The sequence below is a fragment of the Sapajus apella genome, unplaced genomic scaffold (genome assembly GCF_009761245.1).
Source record: "Sapajus apella isolate SASKATOON/1434 unplaced genomic scaffold, GSC_monkey_1.0 scaffold22, whole genome shotgun sequence".
NCBI lineage: Eukaryota > Metazoa > Chordata > Mammalia > Primates > Cebidae > Sapajus > Sapajus apella.
Genome location: NW_022436962.1, coordinates 8,733,565 through 8,759,167, shown reverse-complemented (window position 1 = coordinate 8,759,167; position 25,603 = coordinate 8,733,565). Strand labels below are relative to the sequence as shown.

Sequence of the window (25,603 nt, the reverse complement as noted above, 5' to 3'; positions counted from 1 at the left end):
AGGTTGCAGCATGCCAAGATCGCACCATTGTACTCCAGCCTGGGTGACAGAGTGAGACTCCATCTGTGAGACTCTCTTTCAATAAATAAGTAAATAAACAAACAAACAAAACAAACCTACTGTTCAAATAGAGTAAGAAATAAAAACAGAATATTCATCTGAAGGAAACAAAATCGTGTATCTTTTAGACTTCAAATAAAGTAAATGTTCTTCATCTCATAACTGTTAAGGACACAAACTTGATCATATTTGTGTTAAGTTCTTTTATAACTCTAAAATATGCTAGAATTCTGTGGAGGATTGATTCTGAGTTTGCAGACCCTGAAGACATCAGGAGTCTATGTACCTACAATGGTACTATATTGATATGTGTGAGTCCCTGGTTAACTGTTTATACCGAGAATGCCAGGCGAGTAGACAATGTCGGAGCACAGAGGAACAACCTCTGCAGTGGAAGGAGATGCAGTAGATGGACATATGCTCTTGTGTGTCTGCAGCCTTCACAGGAAAGAAGCAGAACACAAAGCGGAAAGTGCAGGCTGAGCAAAGGACCTGTGGAAGGCTTGTTTCTTTTTTTTTAACGAGACAGAGTCTCACTTTGTTGCCCAAGCTGGAGTGCAGTGGAGCGATCTCGGCTCACTGCAACCTTTACCTCCTGGGTTCAAGCCATTCTCTGCCTCAACCTCTGGAGTAGCTGGGACTGCAGGCGCCTACCACCACACCCAGCTAATCTTTGTATTTTTAGTAGAGATGGCATTTTACCATGTTGGCCAGGCTGATCTTGAACTCCTGACCTCAAATGATCCTCCTGCCTTGGCCGCCCAAAGTGCTGGGATTACAAGCGTGAGCCACTGTGCTGGTCTAGAGATCATTCTTGAAACTCACTTCAGCAGCTTCGGTATTTCAGTTAGGATCAAGTTCAATTGTGTGTAACAGATCATCAAAAAACAAAAATTAAAAAACCAAAAACTCAGGAACTTAAAGATAGAGTTTTTGGTGGTTTTTTTTTCCTTGCATAAAAGAAGTCTGAAACTAGGTAACTGAGAGCTGATGTGGCAGCTCTGTGATCACCAGAGACCTAGGCTCCCTCTTTCTTTTGGTGTCATCATCTTTAGTGCTGACTTCCACCCTCAGGTTTGCCTTAGGGCTGCTGAGTGATCACTGCTGTTCTAGCTGTCATATCTGTGCTCCAAGCAGGAAGAAGGACAAGGCCACAGGGCATATTTCCTGGTAGAATCCACCCCCTGTACCCTAAAGGGCCTTCCTGGAAACCCCACCCACTTTTTGGACACCCCTATCTGTAAAGGACATTGCCTTCCCTTATAACATGGAGACTAGCTAGGTATTTGATAGGCAAATGTTGGTCTCTGTCATACCAAGTGATCATATTCCTAAAGGTATTACTTAGACTTAGGTGGCTAAGACTTTGGGATACCTACAGACTCAGAATAGGACAGTAATAATGTTTGGTGAAACTGGCTTTTAGTTTGCTGCTTAATTGATTGATTCGACAGTATTTAGGACTTACTACATGCTAGGCACTGGAGCCATAATAGTAAGCAAAATAGACCCAGTCCCTGCCCTCAAAGAGTCTGCAGACAGATAGGGAAAAGAAGGGTTTTAAATAAGCGGATTATAAATATGTTGAACCTTAAGAAAAGGGAAGTAGAGAGTGCTTGGTTGGGATTGTGTAATAGGAAAGGCTCTATAAGGATATGTTATAACATATGCATTGAGACTTAAAGGATGCTCAGAAGTTAGGTCTGAATGGCAGGGAGGGAGGTGTGAGAGGAGGGCAAGAGGGGGAAGAATGCTCCAGGCCAGCTCATTTCCAGTCTGATAATTTCCATAACAATTCCTTTTTCTTCCATTATTTGTCTTAATTCTTCATCAGAGGGACTCAGTGGGAAAATCTAAGCAATAAAGGAAGGCAGAGATCAAATTTTTTTTTATCTGAATGGCTAAGGGCTGCTATCCTTTTTACTTCTTTGTTTTTTCACTCTCTAGACGAGTGCCTGCCTTTATAGGCCGCACCAGGGAGCGTTGGTAACCGAGGAAGGTGGATCAATGGCTGGGGTACCGAAGTCCAGTTGTTCCATTGTAGATCAGGATTTTGGTCTCAGTGTGGGACTCTGGGGAGGCAAGGATTGGTTCTGACCCTGAAGTGCTGATATGATCCTCTTCCCCTTCCAGGAAGTGGACATTGTGGTAGCACCATGCCAAGGCCTCCGTCCCACAGTGGACGTTCTGGGTGACCTGGTGAATGATTTCTTGCCTGTGATAACCTATGCACTCCACAAAGATGAACTTTCTGAGAGGGATGAGCAAGAGCTTCAGGAAATCCGAAAGTATTTCTCCTTTCCTGTATTCTTTTTCAAAATGCCGAAACTGGGCTCAGAGATAATAGACTCCTCAACCAGGAGAACGGAGAGTGAAAGATCACCGCTTTATCACCAGCTAATTGACTTGGGCTATCTGAGCAGCAGTCACTGGAACTGTGGGGCTCCTGGCCAGGATACTAAAGCTCAGAGCATGTTGGTGGAACAAAGTGAAAAGCTGAGACACTTGAGCACATTTTCTCACCAGGTGTTACAGACTCGCCTGGTGGATGCAGCCAAGGCCCTGAACCTGGTGCATTGCCACTGCCTTGACATCTTTATTAACCAGGCATTTGACATGCAGCGGGATCTGCAGATCACTCCCAAACGTCTGGAATATACTCGAAAAAAGGAGAATGAATTATATGAATCACTGATGAATATTGCCAACCGAAAGCAGGAGGAAATGAAGGATATGATTGTTGAGACACTTAATACCATGAAGGAGGAACTTCTGGATGACGCTACTAACATGGAGTTTAAAGGTATGTCCCAGAGAGCTTGCTGGGGTGCTGGCATGCAGGATTCTCTAACGATTTTCTAGCCGGAAATTAAGAACATTAATTCTTAAGGTTAAAGGAATCTCAGGGTAATTTCATCTACCCCACTGTTATCAGCAGGAGCCTACTTGAAAGCCATTTAGCCAAGATGGGCTCTCTCGCTCTCAGAGATCATTGTGGAAGATTTCACCCGCATTCCTTCCCAAGTATATTAGCTCAACTTTTGGTAAATTCATTCTAATAGCTCCCTAATCTCCACTTTCTGTCTCTACCACTTCAACCCCCAGTGGAGCTGGAGAAGAGCCGCTTGGAGGATGTTAGTAAATCGTGCTTTAACCTTTGCTCCTTCAGTATGGCTCATGCCTCTTTATTGGTTCATTTTATCTCATAGTCTGTTTCTTTTCAAGCTGTTTCTGAAGCCCAGCTCAGGAGGATTTCCTAAAGTTGCGTTTTTAGCCTTTTGGCAGTCCTATTCTTCACAAATAGCTACTAACAAAATTTGGTGAAAGTGATTGGTCAGGTCTTTGGGTGTCTGAGATGCTGCTGACTTTGTATACTGACTTCTATATAAACCTCCATGCAAGATTAAAATGACATAGTTTGCAAGTTACTCTTTAGAGTCTCAGTTGTGGGTATCCTAATTTCTTGGGAGGCTTTCTGAAAATACAGATGCTCAAGACCACTAAAGATCACTCTAGACTTAGGATTTCTGACATGGGACCCAGCATCAGTATTTAAAAAAAAATGACCCCCCTGGGTAGATTCTGCTTATTTCCTTTTTCTAGATGAGGTACTAAGGTTTAGAAAGGTTAAGTTATTTGCCCATGGTCACACAGCTAGTAAATATTAGAGGCAGGATTTGAATCCAGACAGTCTGATTCCTGAGCCCATACTCTTAATTTCCATCCTTTACTGCTTCTTAATGTTTCCAGTTACTGATGCCACCTTCTTCCTGGTACCCATCTTCAAAACCTCAGCATGGTCTTGAATTGTCTTCCCTTGTCTAATCAGTTGCCATGTACACACACACACACACACACACACACACACACATACACACACACACACACACACACATACACAACGTAGAGAAAGAGAGAGAGAGAGAGAGAGAAACGGAGTTTCACTCTGTTGCCCAGGTTGGAGTGCAGTGGTGTGATCTCAGCTCACTACAGCCTCCGCCTCCTGGGTTCAAGCGATTCTCTTGCCTCAGCCTCCCGAGTAGCTGGGACTACAGGCACACGCCACCACACCTGACTAATTTTTTGTATTTTTAGTAAAGACGGGGTTTCACCATGTTGGCCAGGATAGTCTCGATCTCCTGACCTCGTGATTCACTTGCCTAAGCCTTCCAAGGTGCTGGGATTACAGGCGTGAGCTATCACACCCAGCCTTGATTAACCTTCTTCCATATTCGATACCTACCTGTGCTTTTCTGTTCTGTCTCCTCAAGTCTAACTGAACTATTGTTATCGCTCTGACTTCTTTCTCCAGTTTACCTTTTCTCCAGTTTACCTGGCTCCCTATTTCTACAAACTAAGTTTAACTCTTCCACCTAGTATTAAAGACCTTCCAAAGCCTAGCCCTTACCAACTTTTCCAGTCTTATTTTGTCACTATGCACTTTCCTGTAACTTCTTTTTGAGTTAATCTTAACTTCTTTCTGTCCTCCATGCGCTTCCTTTACTTTTTCTTTACTAACACCCTGCCTTAGACCTGAAACATCTTTGATTTGTCTGTGAACTTCCAAATCCTACCTACCCTTCAGGGCCTGTCTCCCTAATGCCATTTTTTTTATGAAGTCTTGTTTCATTTTCTCCTTCTTTTTTTTATTTTTGAGACAGGGTCTTGCTCTAGCATCCAGACTGGAGTGCAGTAATGCAGTCGTGGCTCACTGTACCCTGGGCTCAAGCAATCCTCCTGCCTCAGCCCCCGGTATACCTGGGACTACAGGCACATGCCACCACATCCGGCTAATTTTTTGTGTTTTGGTTTTTTTTTTAGAGACAGGGGTTTCACCATGTTGGCCAAGCTGCTCTTGAACTTCTGGCCTCAAGCAATACTCCCACCTCAGCCTCCCAAAAAGTGCTGGGATTACAGGCATGAGCCACCACACCTGGCACTGCTTTGATTTTCTTAGCTAATAACAATTGCAGTCATTTGAAATCCCATAGCATTTCATCTGTAACTTATTTCTGGCATATTTTACTTTCTGTCTTTTATTATAGTTATTTATGTACTCCTAAAATCCTAGAGTTGAAAAGAGGATAGGATCTGTGTCTTATTTATCATCATATTCCTTGCAAATAATGACTCTTGTATATAGTACATCTTTGGAGAATCAATGAGTGTGTGAATGGTGGTATCTAGTTTAAGTTACACTTATAAATATGAAGGAAATACGGTTGACTTTAGCAAGCGTAGATTACCTAATTTCTTATAGTCATTCTAAAGATGAACAGAGATACCTCTTTGGTGAATTCCCCACTGCAGGGAGGAGTTGTTGAGAAGTATTAGTTGCAGTGGAAATCTTAGGAAGTCTTCTCAATATTTGATTAAAGACACCAGAGCATCAATGCCAGCATCACAGTACACAGGATGAAGGGAGGTCAGGACAGCTAGGTTGGGCAGATGGTAAAGCAGTCGATTGTTCTTACTTTGTTCTAGGTGGAAACAAGAAGAAGAAGATTTAGAAGCAAGCTAGCTCATATCCTATGAAGCCAGATTATTTTATTTATTTATTTATTTATTTATTTATTTGTAGAGACAAAGTCTTGCTATATTACCTAGGCTGGTAGTGATCCTCTGCTTCAGTCCCCACAAAGTGCTAGGATTACAGGTATGAGCCATTGTGGCCAGCGTGGAGCCAGATTACTATTACTATCTTCTGTTTGTTTTTAAATAAAGACAGTGCATATGTGCTAGGTATCATGATATTCACACTTTATAGTTTTTTAAGATAAAACCTATATTTATGGTACTTAATTCAGAGTAATAAAGACACCATCCCCCAGCCATCCAGTTCTTCTCCATATGTTCCTCTGCACTTGTCTTTTTCATTTAATGTGTATTTTAGCGGGCATTCCATAAATATTTATACAAATTTGTCGTCTTCTAATGGATATGCCTGAATTTACTGAACTATCCTGTCATTGATGGACATTTAAACTGTTTGTTTTTAGGTTTTAATTTTTTTTTTTTTTTTTGATACAGGATCTTGCTTTGTCACCCAGGCTGGAGTGCAGAGGCATGATCTAGTCTCACTGCAACCTCTACCTCCCAGGTTCAAGCAATCCTTCCACCTCAGCCTCCCTAGTAACTGGCACTACAGGTGTACACCACCACATCTGGCTGATTTTTGTATTTTTGGTAGAGACAGGGTTTCACCATGTTGGTCAGGCTTATTTGTTTATTTTACTTTATTTTTTGAGATGGAGTTTTGCTCTTGTTGCACAAGCTGGAGTGCAGCGGCGCAATTTCAGCTCACTGCAACCTCCGCCTCCCAGGTTCAAGTGATTCTCCTGCCTCAGCCTCCTGAGTAGCTGAGATTACAGGTGCACACCACCACGCCTGGCTAATTTTTAGTATTTTTAGTAAAAACAGGGCTTCACCATGTTAGCCAGGCTGGCCTCGAACTCCTGACCTCAGGTGATCTACCCACCTCGTCCTCCCAAAGTGCTGGGATTACAGGCATGGGCCACTGTGCCTGGCCTATTTATTTTTTATTTTCTCTTTTGCTAATACAAACTGTACTACACTCATCATCATTGTACATAGACATCTTGGGACTTGTAAGGGTATATTTCAAGAAAAATAATTTCTAGAAGCAAAATAGTTAGATCAAAGGGTATGCATTTTTTTCTTGGTTAGTTCAACATTTTAATAGATATTGGCAAATTTTCCCTGAAGAAGTGGCACCAATTTAAGTTTCCACCAGTAGACATGAGCGTGCCTTTTTAGAAACACATCTTTTTGCAAGTAGTTTGACTTCTCTGAAGTTCTTCTGTCCTCTGATTTACAAAGTAGATGCTCTAATCCTAAGAGATAGTGTGGCATGGTGGGGACAACTGAGTTTTACTCTATTTATATAGTAATTGATTAGAATAAAATTCCTGGCCAGGTGCAGTGGCTCAAACCTATAATCTCAGGGCTTTAGGAGGCTGAGGCAGGCAGATCATGAGGTCAGGAGTTCGAGACCAGCCTGGCCAACATGGTGAAACCCCATCTCTACTAAAAATACAAAACTTAGCTGGGTGTGGTGGCGGTTGCCTGTAATCCCAGCTACTTGGGAGGCTGAGGCATGAGAATCACTTGAACATGGGAGGCAGAGGTTGCAGTGAGCTGAGATTATGCCACTGCACTCCAGCCTGGGCGATAGAGCTAAACTCTGTCTCAGAATAACAAAACAAAACGTAGAATAAAATTCCTGACTCTTGGATTTTTCTTATTAATATTCTAGGGAACATGAAATTTTGCAAAGATCATAGGATTTGGAATAATGAGCTCTGGGTTCAAATGCAGGCTATATTACTTCCAAACTCTACTATCCCCTTCCCATGTCCACGTTGTCCTCTCTTTGAGGTTGTTTCCTGATCTATGATACTCATCTAACAAAATTATTAAGATGAAATTAGATTACGTGTGTAAAATCCTTATTTTTGTGCCTTTCAAATAGTTTGCACTTCATAAATGTTGTTCCTCCCCTCCTATAAATGTGACATAAAAGCTAGCAAATTCGGCTGGGCGCGATGGCTCAAGCCTGTAATCCCAGCACTTTGGGAGGCAGAGGTGGGTGGATCACGAGGTCAAGAGATCGAGACCATCCTGGTCAACACGGTGAAACCCCGTCTCTACTAAAACTACAAAAAATTAGCTGGGCATGGTGGTGCGTGCCTGTAATCCCAGCTACTCGTTCCCATCACCCAGGTGGGAGTGCAGTGGCATAATCACTGCTCATTGTAGCCTCTACCTCCTGGGTTCAAGCCATCCTTCTTCCTGCCTCATTCTTTGATTTTTTTGTAGAGATGAGGTCTCACTACATTACCCAAGCTCATCTTGAACTCCTGGGCTCAAGCAATCCTCCTGCCTCAGCCTCCCAAAGTGCTGGAATTACAGGCGTGAGTCACTGCACCTGGCCTTAATTGCTTCTTCCAGGATCTTAGCTGCATTAAGTAGTTGAGGTTTAAATGACCCCTGATCATTGTGAGAGTCAGACTTCATCAACAAATAATGTCGTTTCGTAGCCATCATCATCACAGTAGTTCCATGGTTCGGATTTGGGAGATGCCTTTATTTAGTGTGTCTGCCCCTTCTTCCTCACAATGAATTAGCTTATTTCTCTGCCTCCATAGACGTCATTGTCCCTGAGAATGGAGAACCAGTAGGCACCAGAGAGATCAAATGCTGTATCCGACAGATCCAGGAACTCATCATCTCCCGACTTAATCAGGCAGTGGCTAATAAGCTGATCAGCTCAGTGGATTACCTGAGGGAGAGCTTTGTCGGAACCCTGGAACGATGTCTGCAGAGCCTGGAGAAGTCTCAGGATGTCTCAGTTCACATCACCAGTAATTATCTCAAACAGGTACACAAAGAACGGTTTTTAAGACATCGTGTCATGGATAACACGTGAAACAATCTGCAGAAGCCCACGCTTCAAATTAGGCAAGAATTTCCCCTTCAGTTTCTTGCGAATCTTGTTTAAATTTTATTTTGTTTTCCTGTCACGTGACCACTGCCTGTGAGAGATATTGGTGAGCTGTAAATTGCAGTTAAGTTGATGAATATAAAGGTGAGGTAGAAGGGCCTAAAAGTCACAAAATAGATAATCAGCGTAAGTTGACTCTGCATATATGTTGAGGGATAAGTTTGGAAACACTGAGTCTGGACTGTGTTCTTGAAATAAATATTATTTATTGCATTTTTGAAATAGCCACACTACTGAGGGCATGTTTTCTTTGGCATTCTCTTTCAGATCTTAAATGCTGCCTATCATGTTGAAGTCACATTTCACTCAGGGTCATCTGTTACAAGGATGCTGTGGGAGCAAATCAAGCAGGTAGGGATTACTTAGAGAAAGGTTTCTAAGCCCCTAGTTGGCTCAAAAGAATCCTAGTGACCCCAATAGAAAACAGATATCTAGGATCTTCTGTTATGGCAAGGAGGCCATTTGTTCTGGTTTGCCTCCCTGGGAGAATTCTGGTTTATGCCTAGTCTCAAATAATTATTAAGAGTGTCCCCTTTAACTCCCAAAAGTTTTGGGTTTAAATGATTTTTATGTTGGGTGCTGTTTGTGGACAATGGAAAAAAACGAAAAATAAAAGGTATTTCATGGAGCCATAAGACTCTACCTCACTAGCCTCTTCATATTTCTTTTTCCCAGCTCAGATCTTTTCTCAGAACCAGGCTTTGTTGTTGCCAGAGGCTGTGAATGTGGTTTCTGTTCTGGAATTTGATCTGGCTCTTATGTAGAGTTATTTACTGACTTCAGAAAGATTATCAGGCACTCTCTGGCACTGAATGTAATATATTAAGGGTTTGTGAGCACGTAGACTAGGCCTGGTGTTCTTTGATGCTTTCCTCTGGGTTAGGACCTGATATTGAGGTAGATGGAATTGGAAAGGAACCTTGGACTTCACATAGCTCCCATCTTATGAGCCTGATCTTAATGAATGGGTAACCCAGAAAAGGAAGGGCACTGGGTCTTTGTAGTGGTTCTTATCTCTCATGCTTCAGTGATCTCGCTGTCTTCATCCTGGCAGATCATCCAGCGCATCACATGGGTGAGCCCACCTGCCATCACTCTGGAATGGAAAAGGAAGGTGGCCCAGGAAGCCATCGAGAGCCTCAGCGCCTCCAAATTGGCCAAGAGCATTTGCAGCCAATTCCGGACTCGGCTTAATAGTTCCCACGAGGCTTTTGCAGCCTCCTTGCGGCAGGTTGGTATGTAGGAGAGGAGATATAGCTGGATCAAGCAGAGAAGAGCCTCATCCAGATGGGAGTAGTTTGCTCTCTGCTCTTCATATGAGTTTCCAACTTCCATATTATTTCATAATTGTTTGACATCTGATTGTCCACTGGTGGGGAATGGGTATGTCCAGGCAGAGAGTGGATAGATGTGGTTATGTATCCAGGAGGGAAAGTTATTATTTACTGAGAGTCCACTCTGTGCCAGTCTCTGTGCTAAACATGTTACATGTATCTTATTTAATTCTCAAAATTATCTGTATGAGGTAGATATTGTTATCCCTGTATAACAGGTGAAGAAGCTGAAGCTAGTGACCTAATAAGTCGTATGTCCTTTTTCTGTTTCCCTCCCAGCTAGAAGCTGGCCACTCAGGCCGGTTAGAGAAAACTGAAGATCTATGGCTGAAGGTTCGGAAAGATCATGCCCCCCGCCTGGCCCGCCTTTCTCTGGAAAGCCGTTCTTTACAGGATGTCTTGCTTCATCGTGAGTCTGGTTTTCTTATAAATAAATTGGAGGATGGTTCAGGATACCTGACATTATTATGTCCAACTTCAGAGCATCCCAGTGTCTAAAGCTTCCTGTTTGTAAAGCTGCCTAAACTTTTACTGATGTTTTTGAATTCCTAAAGTCTGCTCCTGCTATTTATATAGTTTAAATAACATGACCAGGCCAGGTGGGCTCATACCTGTAATCCTAGCACTTTGGGAGATTGAGGTGGGTGGACTGCCTGAGCTCAGAAGTTCAAGACCAGCCTGGGCAATATGGCGAGACCCCACATCTACTCAAATGCAAAATTAGCTGGGCATGGTGGCACTTGCCTGTAACTCCAGCTACTCGGGAGGCTGAGGCAGAAGAATCACTTGAACCCAGAAGGTGGAGCTTGTAGTAAGCCAAGATCACACCAATGCACTCCAGCCTGGGTGACAGACCAAGACTCTGTCTCAAAAAAAAAAAAAAAAAAAAAAACCCAAAAAACCCATATAACCAAAGTTTATTTGAATTAAACCATCTAGATTACTTTCTATTGGTTTAGAATGACACCAGAATTTTATCCCTGGGCATGATTACAACTTCCTGGCCTAAAAACAGGTTCACAATGAAGAAGCTTACAGGACTGGCACAGTGGCTTATGCCTGTAGTCAAAGCACTTTGGGAGACCATGGTGTGTGGATTGCTTGAGCCCAGGAGTTCGGGACCACCCTGGGCAACACGGCAAAACCCTATCTCTACCAAAACTACAAAAATTAGCCAGATGTGGTGGCACATGCGTGTGTTCCCAGCTAGTTAGGAGCCTGAGGCAGAAGAATCTCTTGAACCCAGAAGGGAGGAGGCAGAGGTTGCAGCGAGCCGAGATCATCCCACTGCATTCTTGTTTATGTGACAGAGTGAGACTCTGTCTCAGAAAAAAAAAAAAAACAGAATCTTACAGAGGTTGCCCATGAAGTTCCCATCCCTCATGCCTTATCTCTGTCTCTGTACCTTACAGGTAAACCTAAACTGGGACAGGAACTGGGCCGGGGCCAGTATGGTGTGGTGTACCTGTGTGACAACTGGGGAGGACACTTCCCTTGTGCCCTCAAATCAGTTGTCCCTCCAGATGAGAAGCACTGGAATGATCTGGCTTTGGAGTTTCACTACATGAGGTGAGTCCTGGTCTCACTCATCTCTATGGGAAAGATCCAGAGAAGATTCTAAAAGCCTGGTTTAGATTTTGTACCAAGACTGTCTCTCTATATTTAGGTTTCAAAATGGTATGGACTAGTGTTTCTGTGTCTGACCCACACATGTGCTCCTTTTAAGGCCTTCACTGCCTTTGCTTGCTCTTTCCCCACCATCCTATTGTCTCAGACTCATCATTCCATTTAACTTTCTTCTTTAGTCCTTAAGCCTTATCAGTTTTTAGAATCCAGGATTCTTCATCCTTGTTGATGAAGCCATGCTCTTGGCCCTCTGTCTGCACTGAGGGCCGTTATCTCTGGACCTGTCTCCTACGTACTGTCATGGCATGCAGGATTAGAGCCCTAGCCTTGTAGCCCAGACCTCTTTCCTTCCCACCAGGTCTCTGCCGAAGCATGAGCGATTGGTGGATCTCCATGGCTCAGTCATCGACTACAACTATGGTGGTGGCTCCAGCATTGCTGTGCTCCTCATTATGGAGCGGCTCCACCGGGACCTCTACACAGGGCTGAAGGTAAGGAGAGAGCAAGATCCAGCTGGCAGCCAAATTCACGGGTTCGCTTCTGGCTTCTCACCCTCCTGTTTATTCAGAGCTTTCAGCTTTCATCAGAGATTGTTGGAGTAATTAGGCTTTATTTCATTTTTTTCCAAAAACCCTTAAAGATTTCTCAGCTGGGCATGGTGGCTCACCCCTGTAATCCCAGCACCTGGGGAGGCCACGGTGGGAGTATCACTTGAGTCCAGGAGTTTGAGACCAGCCTAGGCAATATAGGGAGACCCTCTCTCTACAAAAAATTTAAAAGAGGCCAGGTGTCGTGGCTCACACCTGTAATCCCAGCACTTTGGGAGGCCAAGGTGGGCAGATCACCTGAGGTCAGGAGTTCAAGCCCAGCCTGACCAACATGGAGAAACCCCATTTCTACTAAAAAATACAAAATTAGCCAGGTATAGTGGCACATGTCTGTAATTCCAGCTACTCGGGAGGCTGAGGCAGGAGAATTGCTTGAACCCAGTGGGGAGTGGTTTTGGTGAGCCAAGCTCAAGCCATTGCACTCCAGCCTGGGCAACAAGAGTGAAACTCTGTCTCAAAAAAAAAAAATTTAAAAGTTAGCTGAGTGTAGTGGCTTATACCTGTAGTCCTAGCTACTCAAGGGGGCTAAGGTGAGAGGATCTCTTGAGCTTAGGAGGCCGAGACTGCAGTGAGCTCTGATCATGCCACTACAGCCTAGCCTGGGTGACAAAGTAAGACCCCATCTCTAAAAATAAAAATAAAAAAATTTTTAAAGATTACTCAGAACCTATTTTCACCTCGTTATATATCCAGAATACTGTCATTCACCACTCGGACCCCTGTGGTGGTAGTAAAAACCTAAACTCCTCCGAAGAGCAGTATAGCTTCCTGTAACTCTGCTCTTCTTTCTCATTTTTGCTCTAAGAGGATAAAGCTAGTTTTTGTTGTTTAGTCAACAGATATTTATTAGTGACTGCTGTGTACAAGGTCTTTCATTAAGCACCATTAGAGGATATTAGAAGGTATAATTGACAGGCACTATTAAGAGAACTGTAGTCAGCGACCATTTCAGGAAGATGTGGAGTTTGAGTTTGACAAATATACTATTATGGGTAGAATTTGGGCAGTTGGAAGAAAGAGGCCATAGCTGGGGGAAGGAACAGCCTAATGCCTAGAGCATTCGAAGGCTGGTAAGGACACTGGGACCGGAGCAGCTGGTTCATTTTGGGAATCAGGAGACATAATGTGCAAAGAGATGTTGGGAATAAATTATACAAGGCCCAAAATGTTAAGAATTTCCATAGAACTCAAATTCCGTTATAGACAATGAGAAGATACTGAAGGATTTTATTTGAGTGAAGGTGAAACCCTCAGTTGAATGTTGAGTTTCCCGTATTTGAAACCACCACCAAGAGTGAATTAGAGAGGTTTCTTTTGTCTGTTCCCTACATAGGAGCTGAGTAGAAGGAGAGAAAAGCTGTCCTCAGAGTTCTGGGTAGATCACTTCTCACAGATTCCTCCTGGACCAGGCTGTATGGAGGCTTCTGGAATTAGGGCGGAGGAAACTTTAGAGATGGCTCCCAGAGTCATGAGGATTCAATACGATGAAGAAAGTGACTCTCCAAGCAGCTCTCTCTCTTCATTTCAGAGGAGTTAAGCATTGTCTGATGCATTTCCACAAGTGAGCTAGAGAACATCCTTTGAGCTTTTGAATGAGTGATGTGACATTTTCCAGTATTCAGGAGACCCTGAATTGAGGTAATCTGAGTGATTTTGGTATTTGAATCCAGAAAACGAAACCTGGGCTAACCAGCCCTGTAAAGCAATGGGAGTAAATCTTCCTGAGGGACCTAGAAATAGTCACTTTTTTTTTTTTTTTTTTTTGAGACGGAGTTTCGCTCGTTACCCAGGGTGGAGTACAGTGGCGTGATCTTGGCTCACTGCAACCTCCGCCTCCTGGGTTCAAGCAGTTCTGCCTCAGCCTCCTGAGTCGCTGGGACTACAGGCACGCACCACCATGCCCAGCTAATTTTTGTATTTTTAGTAGAGACGGGGTTTCACCTTGTTGACCAGGATGGTCTCGATCTCTTGACGTCGTGATCCACCTTCCTCGGCCTCCCAAAGTGCTGGGATTATAGGCGTGAGCCACCGCGCCTGGCCAGAAATAGTCACTTTGAGCCTTAAGGGCAGTTCCAGAATTTGTTCAAATGTTAGAAATGAGCTCATGCCTTAGTCGTTTGGTTTTATCTGCTCGTCACATTTGAGATTATCCATTTGGCTTAACTGCAGCCTGTAAGGGATTTTATCTGGCTTTGTCTCCTTTATAGCTTACACTTCCTTGCTTTTCCTCTACTTCCCTGGCCTAACTGATTTTTTCTCCCTTCACCTTTTTTTTGAGACAGAGCCTTGCCCTTTCGCCCAGGTTGGAGTTCAGTGGCACCGTCTCAGCTTACTGCAACCTCTGCCTCCTGGGTTCAAGTGATTCTCCTGCCTCAGCCTCCCAAGTGCTGGGATTACAGGCATCTGCCACCACGTCTCACGAATTTTTTGTTTGTTTGTTTGTTTTTTTAGTAGAGACAGGATTTCACCATGTTGTCTAGGATGGTCTTGAAATTCCTGACCTCAAGTGATCCGTCCGCCTTGGCCTCCAAAAGTGCTGGGTTACAGGCATAAGCCACTGTGCCAGCTCTTCCCCTTTTTAAAAATTCACTTTTCTGTCCTCATGTGCTCTAGCACAGTCAGTCTTTTAGTTCCCCACAGAAAGAAGTCTCAGTTGGTTCAAGCAAGTTGAATTGAGGAGTTGCCTTATCATGACAAGTAAGCTCTTTTGTCTCCCCAAGGCTGGGCTGACCCTGGAGACACGTTTGCAGATAGCACTAGATGTGGTGGAGGGAATCCGCTTCCTGCACAGCCAGGGACTTGTCCATCGTGATATCAAACTGAAAAATGTGCTGGTAAGTAAGAGCTGTTTCCCCAAGATTATACCCTACCTCTGTGGCTGAGTAATTTTGGAGGGTAAATGTAAGTTTGGTCCTAAGAAAAGTCCACACAGAAAGTGTATTAGTCCATTCTCATGCTGCTAATAAAGATATACCCAAGCCTGGGTAATTTATAAAAGAAAGAGGTTTAATTGACTCATAGTTCCACAGGGCTGGAGAGGCCTCAGGAAACTTACAATTTTGGCAGAAGGGGAAGCAAATACATTCTTCTTCACATGGCAGCAGCAAGGAGAAGTACTAAATAAAAGGGGGTAAAGCCCCTTAACAAAACCATCAGATCTCATGAGAACTCACTATCATGAGAACAGCATGAGGGTGGCCTCCCCCATGATTAAATTACCTCCCACTGGGTCCCTCCCATGGCACATGGGTATTATGGGAACTACAATTCAAGATGAGATTTGGGTGGGGACACAGCCAAACCTTATTTTTCTGTCCCTGACCACTCCCAGATCTCATGTCCTCACATTCTTTTCTTTTCTTTTCTTTTTTTTTTTTTGAGACGGAGTTTCACTCTTGTTGCCCAGGCTAGAGTGCAATGACATGATCACAGCTCACCACAACCTCTGCCTCCTGGATTCAAGTGATTCTCCTGCCTCAGCCTCCTGAGTAGCTGGGATTACAGGCGTGCACCACCACACTCGGCTCTTATATTTTTAGTAGATACAGCATTTCTCCATGTTGGTCCGGCTGGTCTTGAACTCCTGACCTCAGGTGATCCACCTGCCTTGGCCTCCCAAAGTGCTGAGATTACAGGCATGACCGTGCCTGGCCATGTCCTCACATTTCAAAACAAAATCATGCGTTCCCGACAGTTCTCCAAAGTCTTAACTCATTCCAGCATTAACTCAAAAGTCCAAGTCCAAAGTCTCATCTGAGACAAGGCAAGTCCCTTCTGTCTGTGAGCCTGTAAAATCAAAAGCAAGTTAGTTACTTTCTACATACAATGAGGGTACAGGCATTGGGTAAATATACCCATTCCAAATGGGAGAAACTGGCCAAAACAAAGGTGCTACAGGCCCCATGCAAGTCTGAAGTCCAATAGGGCAGTCATTAAACCTTAAAGTTCTCAAATGATCTCCTTTGATTCCATGTCTCACATCCAGGGCACACTGATGCAAGAGGTGGGCTCCCATGGTCTTAGGCATCTCCACCCCTGTGGCTTTGCAGGGTACAGCCCACCTCCTGGCTGCTTTCATGGACTGGCATTGAGTGTCTTTGGCTTTTCTAGGCACATGGTGCAAGTTGTGGGTGGATCTACCATTCTGGGTGCTGGAGGACAGTGGCCTTCCTCTCACAGCTCCACTAGGCAGTGTCCTAGTGGGGACTTTCTGTGGAGGCTCCAACCCCACATTTCCCTTCCACACTGCCCTAGCAGAGGTTCTCCCTGAGGGCTCCACCCCTGCAGCAAACTTCTGTCTGGATATCCAGGCATTTCCATACATCCTCTGAAATCTAGGTGGAGGTTCACAAACCTCAGTTGTTGATTTCTGTGCACCTGCAGGCCCAAAACCACCTGTAAGTTGCCAGGACTTGGGGCTTGCACCCTCTGAAGCAACAGCCTGAGCTATATATTGGCCCCTTTTAGCCATAGTTGGAACTGAAGCAGCTGGGATGCAGGACACCATGTCCTGAGGCTACATAGAGTAGGGGGGCCCTGGGCCCAGCCCACAGAACCACTTTTCCCTTCTAAACCTCTAGGCCTGTCATAGTAGGGGCTACTGTGAAGGTCTCTGACATGCCCTGGAGATATTTTCCCCATTGTCTTGGTGATTAACATTCAGCTCCTCATTACTTATGCAAATTTCTGCAGTGGGCTTGAATTTCTCCTCAGAAAATAGCTTTTCTTTTTTTCTTTTTGAGATGGAGTCTCACTTTATTCCCCAGGCTAGAGTGCAATGTGCAATCTTGGCTCACTGTAACCTCCACCTCTCTGGTTCAAGCAATTCTTCTCCCTTCGCTTCCCAAGTAGCTGGGATTACAGGTGCCTGCCACCATGCCCGGCTAACTTTTGTATTTTTAGTAGAGGTGGGGTTTCGCCATGTTGGCGAGGCTGGTCTCGAACTCCTGACCTCAGGTGATCCACCCACTTCGGCCTCCCAAAGTGCTGGGATTACAGGAGTGAGCAACCATGCCCAGCTAGAAAATAGGTTTTCTTTTCTATCACATTGTCAGGCTGCAAATATTCCAAACTTTAGTGCTCTGCTTGAACATTTTGCTGCTTAGAAATTTCTTCCACCAGATATCCTAAGTCATCTCTCTCAAGTTCAAGGTTCCACAGATCTCTATGGCAGGGGCAAAATGCCTCCAGTCTCTTTGCATAGCCAGAGTGACCTTTACTCCAGTTCCCAACAAGTTCCTCATCTTCATCTGAGATCACCTTAGCCTGGGCATCATTGTCCATCTCACTATCAGCATTTTGGTCAAATCCATTCAACTGAACAAAGTTGGAAACTGTAGGAAGTTTCAAACTTTCCCACATTTTCCTGTCGTCTTCTGAGCCCTCAAAACTGTTCCAGCCTCTGCTTGTTACCCAGTTCCAAAGTCGCTTCCACAATTTCAGGTATCCTTACTGCAGCAGCCCACTCTTGGTACTGATTTATTGTATTAGTCCATTCTCACGTTGCTAATAAAGACATACCTGAGACTGGGTAACTTATAAAGGAAAGAAGGTTAATTGACTCACAGTTCCACAGGGCTCAAGAGACCTCGGGAAGCTTACAATCATGGTGGAAAGGGAAGTGATCATTCAGTTGTTTCTGGCAGTACTTAAGTGATGTATAAAGATGGCAGCAATTTAGGGGAAGGGAAAGATCTCCCTAAAATTGACAGCTGAAACCTAACAGGCTAATCAGTAGCCAAATTAGACAGACTTAGAGATTCTCTTCAACCTAGGAAAGGAAACTACAGGGACTTTAGGAAACTCTCCTCAGCTGACTGGAAGACCTCAACTTTCTGCCCTAAGGTTGGGAGGAGGGGCAGGAGCTGAAGTGTTTCACTGGTGTCCTTCCATGGACCTATACTTCTTCATTCTTCCAGGGTTTGTTAGGATCTTCATATGTACCGGGCACTGCATTAAGCACTGGGGATACAAAGATGAAAACGGCAGTCCTTGCCCTCATGTTGCTCACAGAGTGGGGAGGAAGACAGTACAGGTTGAATATTCCTAATCCAAAAATTAGAACTCCAAAATGCTCCTAAATCTGAAACTTTCTGAGCAGTGACATGACCCTCAAAGGGAATGCTCACTGGAACATTTTGGATTTTGGATTTTTAATTAGAGATGCTGAATCAGCAAGTATGATGCATATATTCCAAAATCTGGAAAAAAAAAATTGAAATTCAAAACACTTCTGGTTCCAAGCCTTTCAGATAAGGGATACTCAACCTGTAATGGAAATGAACCTGGAGACAGGAAGGTTGGTGGCAGGATTTATGAAGTACAGTCATGCATTGCATAATGACATTTTGGTCAGTGAGCCCACATATACGATATAGTCCCTTAAGATTATAATGGGGCTGGGCGCAGTGGCTCACGCCTGTAATCCCAGCACTTTGGGAGACTGAGGCAGGTGGATCACGAGGTCAGAAGATCGAGACCATCCTGGCCAACATGGTGAAACCCCATCTCTACTAAAAATACAAAATTTAGCCAGGGTGTGGTGTTGGGTGCCGGTAGTCCCAGCTACTCAGGAGGCTGAGGCAGAGGTTGCAGTGAGCTGAGATCGCACCACTGCACTCCAGCCTGGGAGACAGAGCAAGACTCCATCTCAAAAACAGCTGACATAATGTTGCAGCACAGTGAAATACCCATGTGTGGTGATGCTGGTGTGAACAAAGCTACTGGTATAAAAATACAGCACAGGGCTGGGTGAGGTGGCTTACGCCTCTAATCTCAGCACTTTGGGAGGCCGAGGTGGGTGGATCACCTGAGGTCAGGAGTTCAAGACCAGTCTGACCAATATGGTGAAACCCCATCTCTATTTAAAAAAAATAATAACAATAAAGTATAGCACAATTATGTACAGTATATAATATTTGATAAGAAACAGCTATGTTACTGGTTTATATATTTACTGTACTTTTAATCTTTTTATGCTTTTTAGATACTTTAAAATAACAATAAAAGGTATGGTATGGTAAATATATAAACCAGTAAGGACAGCCTCGAGCAGGATCTCAGGACAAATTCCAGAAGAAGGTGTTGGTATCATAGGAAGTGACAGCTCCATGTGTGTTGTTGTCCCTGAAGACCTTCCAGTGGGACAGGATGTAGAGGTGGAAGACAGTGATATGGATGATCCTGACCCCATGCAGGCCTAGGCTAATAAGTCCGTGTTTCAGTTCTTAACAAAAGAGTTTTAAAAGTTAAAAAAAAAAAATTAAAACCCCAAAACCTAAAATGCAATAAAATAAATGGAAAAAAAAAATTAAAAATAGGAAAAAAAGCCTATAACCAGCCTGGAAAACAGAGAAAGACCCCATCTCTACTAAAAATCAAAAAATTAGACAGGCATGATGGCACACAACTGTAGTCTTAGCTGCTTAGGAAGCCAAGGTGCGAAGATCCATTGAGCCAAAAGTTCAAGGCTGCCTTGAGCTATGATTGTGCCACTGCACTCCAGCCTGGAAGGCAGAGCACAGCCCTGTCTCTGAAAAAAAAAAAAAAAAAAAAAAAGGGAAAAGCTTATAGAATAAGGATATAAAGATATAAATAAATGCAATATTTTTGTACAGCTATACAGTGTGCTTGTGTTATAAGCTAAGTGTTTATTATAAAAGGGTTAAACAAAAAGCTTAAAAAATAAAAAAGTTTATAAAGTAAAATTACAGTAAGTGGAGGTTGATTTATTATTGAAGAAAAAATTTTGGCCGGGCACAATGACTGTAATCCCAGCACTTTGGGAGTCCGAGGCGGGTGGATCACAGAGTCAAGAGATCATGACCATCCTGGCCAACATAGTGAAACTCTGTCTCTACTAAAAATACAAAAATTAGCTGGGCATGGTGATGCACGCCTGTAGTCCCAACTCCTTAGGAGACTGAGGCAGAAGAATCGCTCAAACCTGGGACGGGGAGGTTGTAATGAGCTGAGATCATACCACTGTACTCCAGCCTGGCAACAGAGCAAGACTCTGTTTAAAAAAAAGAAAAGAAAAGAAAAATACTTTAAAAAATAAATTAAGTGTAGTCTAAATGTACAGTGTTTATAAAGCCTGTAGTAATAATGTCGTAGGCCTTCACACTCACCTCTCACTCACTGACTCACCCAGAGCAGTTTCCACTTCTGGGAGCTCCATTCATTGTAAATGCCCTCTACAGGCATACCATTTTTTATCTTTTATATCATATTTTTACTGTACCTTTTCTATGTTTAAGTATGTTTAGATACACTAATACCACTGTTACTGTTGCCTGTGGTATTCAGTACAGTAACACTCTGTACAGGTTTGTAGTCTACTAGCAAAAGACCATCCTATTAATATATCACCTAGGGGTATAGCAGGTATACCACCTAGGTTTGTGTAAGCACAGTCTGGTGTTTGCACAAGGATGAAATCACCTGACAACTCATTTTTCAGATCATAATCCTACTTTGAGGTACCTACCTTTGAGCTTGGGTATGCAGCAGTGCTGTGTGCAGATCAAAAACAAGGTGACTCTTGCCCTGCTTTGTTGGCAGCTAGACAAGCAGAACCGTGCCAAGATCACTGACTTAGGATTCTGCAAGCCAGAGGCCATGATGTCAGGCAGCATTGTGGGGACACCAATCCATATGGCCCCTGAACTTTTCACAGGTAAGGCTGGAGGGCAGGCAGTGGGTCTGGGCAGGGCATATTATTACTTTCATCCTGAGTACCACCCCTTGAGCTAGTTTTCACAATCACTACTGGCAGGTCTAGTACAGGCAAGGGAGAAACTAGATCAGGGAGACCTACCTAAGGCAAGTAGAGGGGAAAGTGAAGAGGTAAAGGAATAAGAAAGAAAAAGTGCAAATGGGAGTCATCATTTGGACATCCCTCTGGGTTGTTACTGCCACAATCAGCCAATTATCTAATCACAAAGTATTGACTGAATAACTCCTGTGTAATAGGAGTTGCCCTCTATCATTAAAGAGCTTATAGTTGGCATAGAGACATATTGAGAGGTAAAAATAGGAAGCAGTACAACACAGTGTGTGATTAGGTGCTAAATAAACTGCTATATAATGTGCTGTTGGTGTTTAGAGAAGGAATAAATGAAGGTGGACATGTTTGGTGGTTTTGTGATGGAGGTGAGATTTTGAGTAGAATTTGAGTCAGATCTGGGAAACTAGTAGGTCGGAAGGGAACTTATTAAGTATATACCTTGAGCTAGGTAGTATGGGTAGATTTTTCATATAGTTTGTTTAGTTCTGTGATAATGATGGATTTTTATGTCCATTTAATGGATAAAGTTGAGACCAGATTGATGAAGAAACATACTCCCAAAAACATTGAGCTAAAATGTAATGGAGCTGTGATTTAAGTCTAAGATGTTCTGTCACCATAGTACAACACTGTAGCATGAAGGAGAGAAAATTCTAGAAGCTAAAGAAGGGGAAATAATGAGGAAAATCACAGAATAGAAATAAGCATGACATGAAAGAAATCCATTGGGGAATAGTAGCAAACAAGGTTGGAGATAAAAATATATTGAGCTTGAAATTCCCACAAAAGAATCAAGGCTTGTTGTGCAAGACTTAAGGCACTACCGAGCTTTTGAGTAGGGGAGAAAGGAAAACGTTTATGAAGATGAGCTTAGCAACAGTAGGTAAAGATGCTTTGACTGGGAAGAACCAAGGTTAGAAGACCAGATAGCTGGTCTTCTATGGTTGCATCCAAGATTAAGCTGGTATTAGTGCTGAAACAAACAAATGTGAGAAACTCGAGATTAATTCAGAGGAAGAATGGGCAAGAGTTTGGTGCTAACTTGATATGGTTAGTGAACAGAAAAGAATGACCGAAAGATGACTCCAAGGTTTTGAGCCCAAGTGATGGGAATGATTGTTCCATTGCCAGGGAAGAGAGGAAGATAATCCCTGGTCAGTTATTAGTACTGGTAAGAGTTAAAATTAGCGATATATTTAAATTTCTTTCATTTCATGTACCAGTCTTCCCCCAGCCCTTCACTGGGTGATACATGTAAGGATTATGTGATAGCGAGACAGCTGTAGTCGTGCTCTATATCTGACCCAAGTAGACTGTCTTCATTTTTCTTTCTCTAGATTTACTTTTTAAAAAAAAAAACTTTCTAATCCCACTGCTATTATTCTATTTTGGCTACTTCATACTTAAATTCCTTTTATTGTTTCTGTTGCAGTCCACCCTATTGCTGTCAGAATCATCTTTCTAAAATATTGTATTCTTCATGTCACCTCCTACTCTAAAACCTAATTGACTTCCTGCTGCTACTGAATCCAGACTCTTCTGTCTGACTTTAAAAATAATCATATTCTGGTTCCAACATACCTACCCACCTATATTCCCAACTTTATTTTCCTAATATGACCTTTTGGGATTAATCTTTTTGACTGTCCTAGCAGAATGAAAGGCCTTATTTTCCTTCTCCTTTGTCAAGTTCTAGGTTTGGCTCTCTTAGTATTGTGCTGTGGCCTCCCAATGTCTTAGTTGATTGTATTATGAAATGGGCGTTATAAATGTGGCCTGCCTACCTGGCAGGGTTGTTACTGAGAGATAATAGATGTTAAAAGCTTTGGGAAAAGCTAAACCTCTACTGAGGCAAGGTGGTGTGGATGCTGCTGCCTGCCTTTCCGTGGCTCATTATGTTTCATGCTTTCTTGCCATCAGGGAAGTACGATAATTCCGTGGATGTCTACGCTTTTGGAATTCTTTTCTGGTATATCTGCTCAGGCTCTGTCAAGCTCCCTGAGGCATTTGAGAGGTGTGCTAGCAAAGACCATCTCTGGAACAATGTGCGGAGGGGTAAGAGCCACAAGTACTACCCTGTCCTAACTCCCCTGGCTAGGCCAGATTGAGCCCAGGCAGTGTCACAGGGCCTCCTGTCATCCTTTCTGGCTACTCCGTAGCAAGGCCATAGACGTATTTAAACTGTCATGAATCCAAAAAAGATATTTAAGTGAACCTTTGCATCCAGGCAACTCTCTATTGAACTATCTCAAAAAGTCTTTTGTAAAAAAATTTCTGATTCTTCAACTTCATATGCCAATGTGTTCCAGTTTTTCTTCTTCCTTTTTTTTTTTTTAAATCACTCTTACCGTTAGGTTCTAACCTAGATGTTTGCAATTGAAGCCAAAACTCCTTGTATTCTTTAGTATCCTGAGCCCGTCTGGGAAGTCAGCCTTTGAGCTGGTCATGCCTCTGTTGTGCCGGGTCCCTCTCACTGTGGTCTTGTTTCCATGCTCCTTTCTCTAGGGGCTCGCCCAGAACGTCTTCCTGTGTTTGATGAGGAGTGCTGGCAGTTGATGGAAGCCTGTTGGGATGGCGACCCCTTGAAGAGGCCTCTCTTGGGCATTGTCCAGCCTATGCTCCAGGGCATCATGGACAGACTTTGCAAGTCCAATTCTGAGCAGCCAAACAGAGGACTAGATGATTCTACTTGAAAGCAAAGACCTTTCTCTTTCACTTTCTCTTTCTTTCCTTCCCCCTCACCTTTTGGCCATGGGGAGAATTTGACATTTATTCACTATAGGACACACTCCCAAGGGAACTGGTGCTTGCTGGGAAGCTTGAAACCTTCCCAGGCAGGGATGACTCCTGGACAGTGAAGAGTTGGATGACTGAGCATATTCAGCAGCTCACTGAAGCCCCAAGCTATCCCTTTAGCAAAAAAGTGTCTAAGATGTGTAAAAGCCGAGGAATGTGATGTTCTGGCCTCACAAATGAAAAGGAGGCAGATGTTACCATGGTCTATTCACTGTATATGCTTCTAAGACAACAAGCGGGACACTGCAGTGGCAATAGTGTTAGAAAGTCTCATTCTCATGATTTTGGCTCTAGCTAGGAATAGTTTAGTCAGGACTCAGAAAATTTGAGCTTAGTTCCGGGATTATGAAAACATAGGGATAAAAACAATAACTTGTGGATGTCTGGATTCTGCTGCCCACAGCCAGGGATCTCAGGTTGCAATGGTCAGAAGCCCCAGTGAGGGAGCTAGAAACAGAGCTATCTGTTCCTCATAGTGCCAGTGTGTTTACATTTATAGGACCACATATCCCTGGTTTCTGTTACATCACCAAGAGGCCCTGAAAAGAGAGAGAGAGAAAACCGGGCGCGGTGGCTCATGCCTGTAATCCCAGCACTTTGGGAGGCTGAGGTGGGCAGATCATGAAATCAGTAGTTCAAGACCAGCCTGGCCAACATGGTGAAACCCCGTCTCTACTAAAGATACAAAAAACTAGCCGGGCATGGTGGTAGGTGCCTGTAGTGCCAGGTACTCAGGAGGCTGAGGCAGGAGAATCGCTTGATCCTGGGAGGCAGAGGCTGCAGTGACCCAAGATCGTGCCATTGCACTCCAGCCTGGGCAACAGGGTAAGACTCCATCTCAAAAAAAAAAAAAAAAGGTTTAAAACATGTGTGCATATGTGTTTGTGTATATGTATATACACGTGTGTGTGTTTATATATCTCTCTATATATAGACATACACACAGAAGTTATTGGATTTGGAGTTACTGCTAACCCCAGAACAGAATCTGTCCTTTTACCTTTCGGTCTTTTCTTTTGTTTACCTTTTTTCATCTCAACGTGGGAAAGCTCCAGATAACATGGTACTTAGGAGTGAGTGTCTGAGTAAAACCAACCCAGTGAGAAGTATTTGGGTGAGACCTGAGAGGTGGGAGATGATTGGAGGCCATGGCCTGGAAGAAAACCAGCTTTTTTTTCAAAACTTAACACAATCAGAAATTTTTTGTGTTTGAATCTAACACACTGACATTTTAAAAACTTCATTAATGAGCTTTTTAACCAAGGTTTCTCCTGCAATTTGTTCCTTCTTTTTACTTTTATTTTAAATATAATCTCTTAGAAGAAAAGAACCAGAAGCAAGAGAAAAACCCTCCTCTGGTAGTTCTTTGTGTGTGCACCTCACCCCTGTGCACCAGTGTCTGGGAAGCTTCCCTGAAAGGTGGGAGGCAGGTGGGTGGTCTTTTGGAGAGTTCCTCATGACGTGCTTGAGGAGAGAAATTCTGATTCTAGGCAGAGGAAGGGAACAATTTAAATACTGGTGAATCTCAGATGCACTTCACTTCAAGCCTTCCTCAGCCAAACTGGTCCATTAGATTCAGAAAAACAGGTAGACAAAGGAGTAGACAGTGGAAGTGAGTAGCCTCCCTCCATCTGCCTAATCCCCAATAACTGTGGTCTGGCCCCTGCGTCCAGCCGCAGAGTTTGTAAAATGGGTCCCGGGGTGGGTATATAGGATGAGTTGCAAATTAGCCAGGCATGGTGGCACGTGCCTATAGTTCCAGCTACTTGGGAGTCTGAGGCAGGAGAATCACTTGAACCTGGGAGGTGGAGGTTGTAGTGAGCCAAGATCACGCCACTGCACTCCAGCCTGGGCAACAGAGCAAGAC

At 43.5% G+C, this 25,603-nt stretch overlaps 1 protein-coding gene across 4 annotated transcripts in view; it reads left to right on the top strand.

Moving 5' to 3' along the window:
- Positions 1 to 24,285, top strand: part of DSTYK (dual serine/threonine and tyrosine protein kinase) — a 67,203-nt gene extending 42,918 nt beyond the window's left edge. For 3 of the 4 annotated variants that reach the window (XM_032288944.1, XM_032288943.1, XM_032288946.1), the window contains exons 3-13: positions 2,194 to 2,863; positions 8,229 to 8,461; positions 8,852 to 8,935; positions 9,639 to 9,815; positions 10,198 to 10,327; positions 11,331 to 11,487; positions 11,903 to 12,035; positions 14,873 to 14,986; positions 20,715 to 20,829; positions 22,861 to 22,995; positions 23,446 to 24,285. In XM_032288944.1, coding sequence (XP_032144835.1) covers positions 2,194 to 2,863; positions 8,229 to 8,461; positions 8,852 to 8,935; positions 9,639 to 9,815; positions 10,198 to 10,327; positions 11,331 to 11,487; positions 11,903 to 12,035; positions 14,873 to 14,986; positions 20,715 to 20,829; positions 22,861 to 22,995; positions 23,446 to 23,633 — 2,136 coding nt within the window. In that variant the 3' untranslated portion in view covers positions 23,634 to 24,285. The remainder of the gene's footprint in view (positions 1 to 2,193; positions 2,864 to 8,228; positions 8,462 to 8,851; positions 8,936 to 9,638; positions 9,816 to 10,197; positions 10,328 to 11,330; positions 11,488 to 11,902; positions 12,036 to 14,872; positions 14,987 to 20,714; positions 20,830 to 22,860; positions 22,996 to 23,445) is intronic. The other variant, XM_032288945.1, reaches the window with a different exon arrangement.
- Positions 24,286 to 25,603: the final 1,318 nt, after the last annotated feature.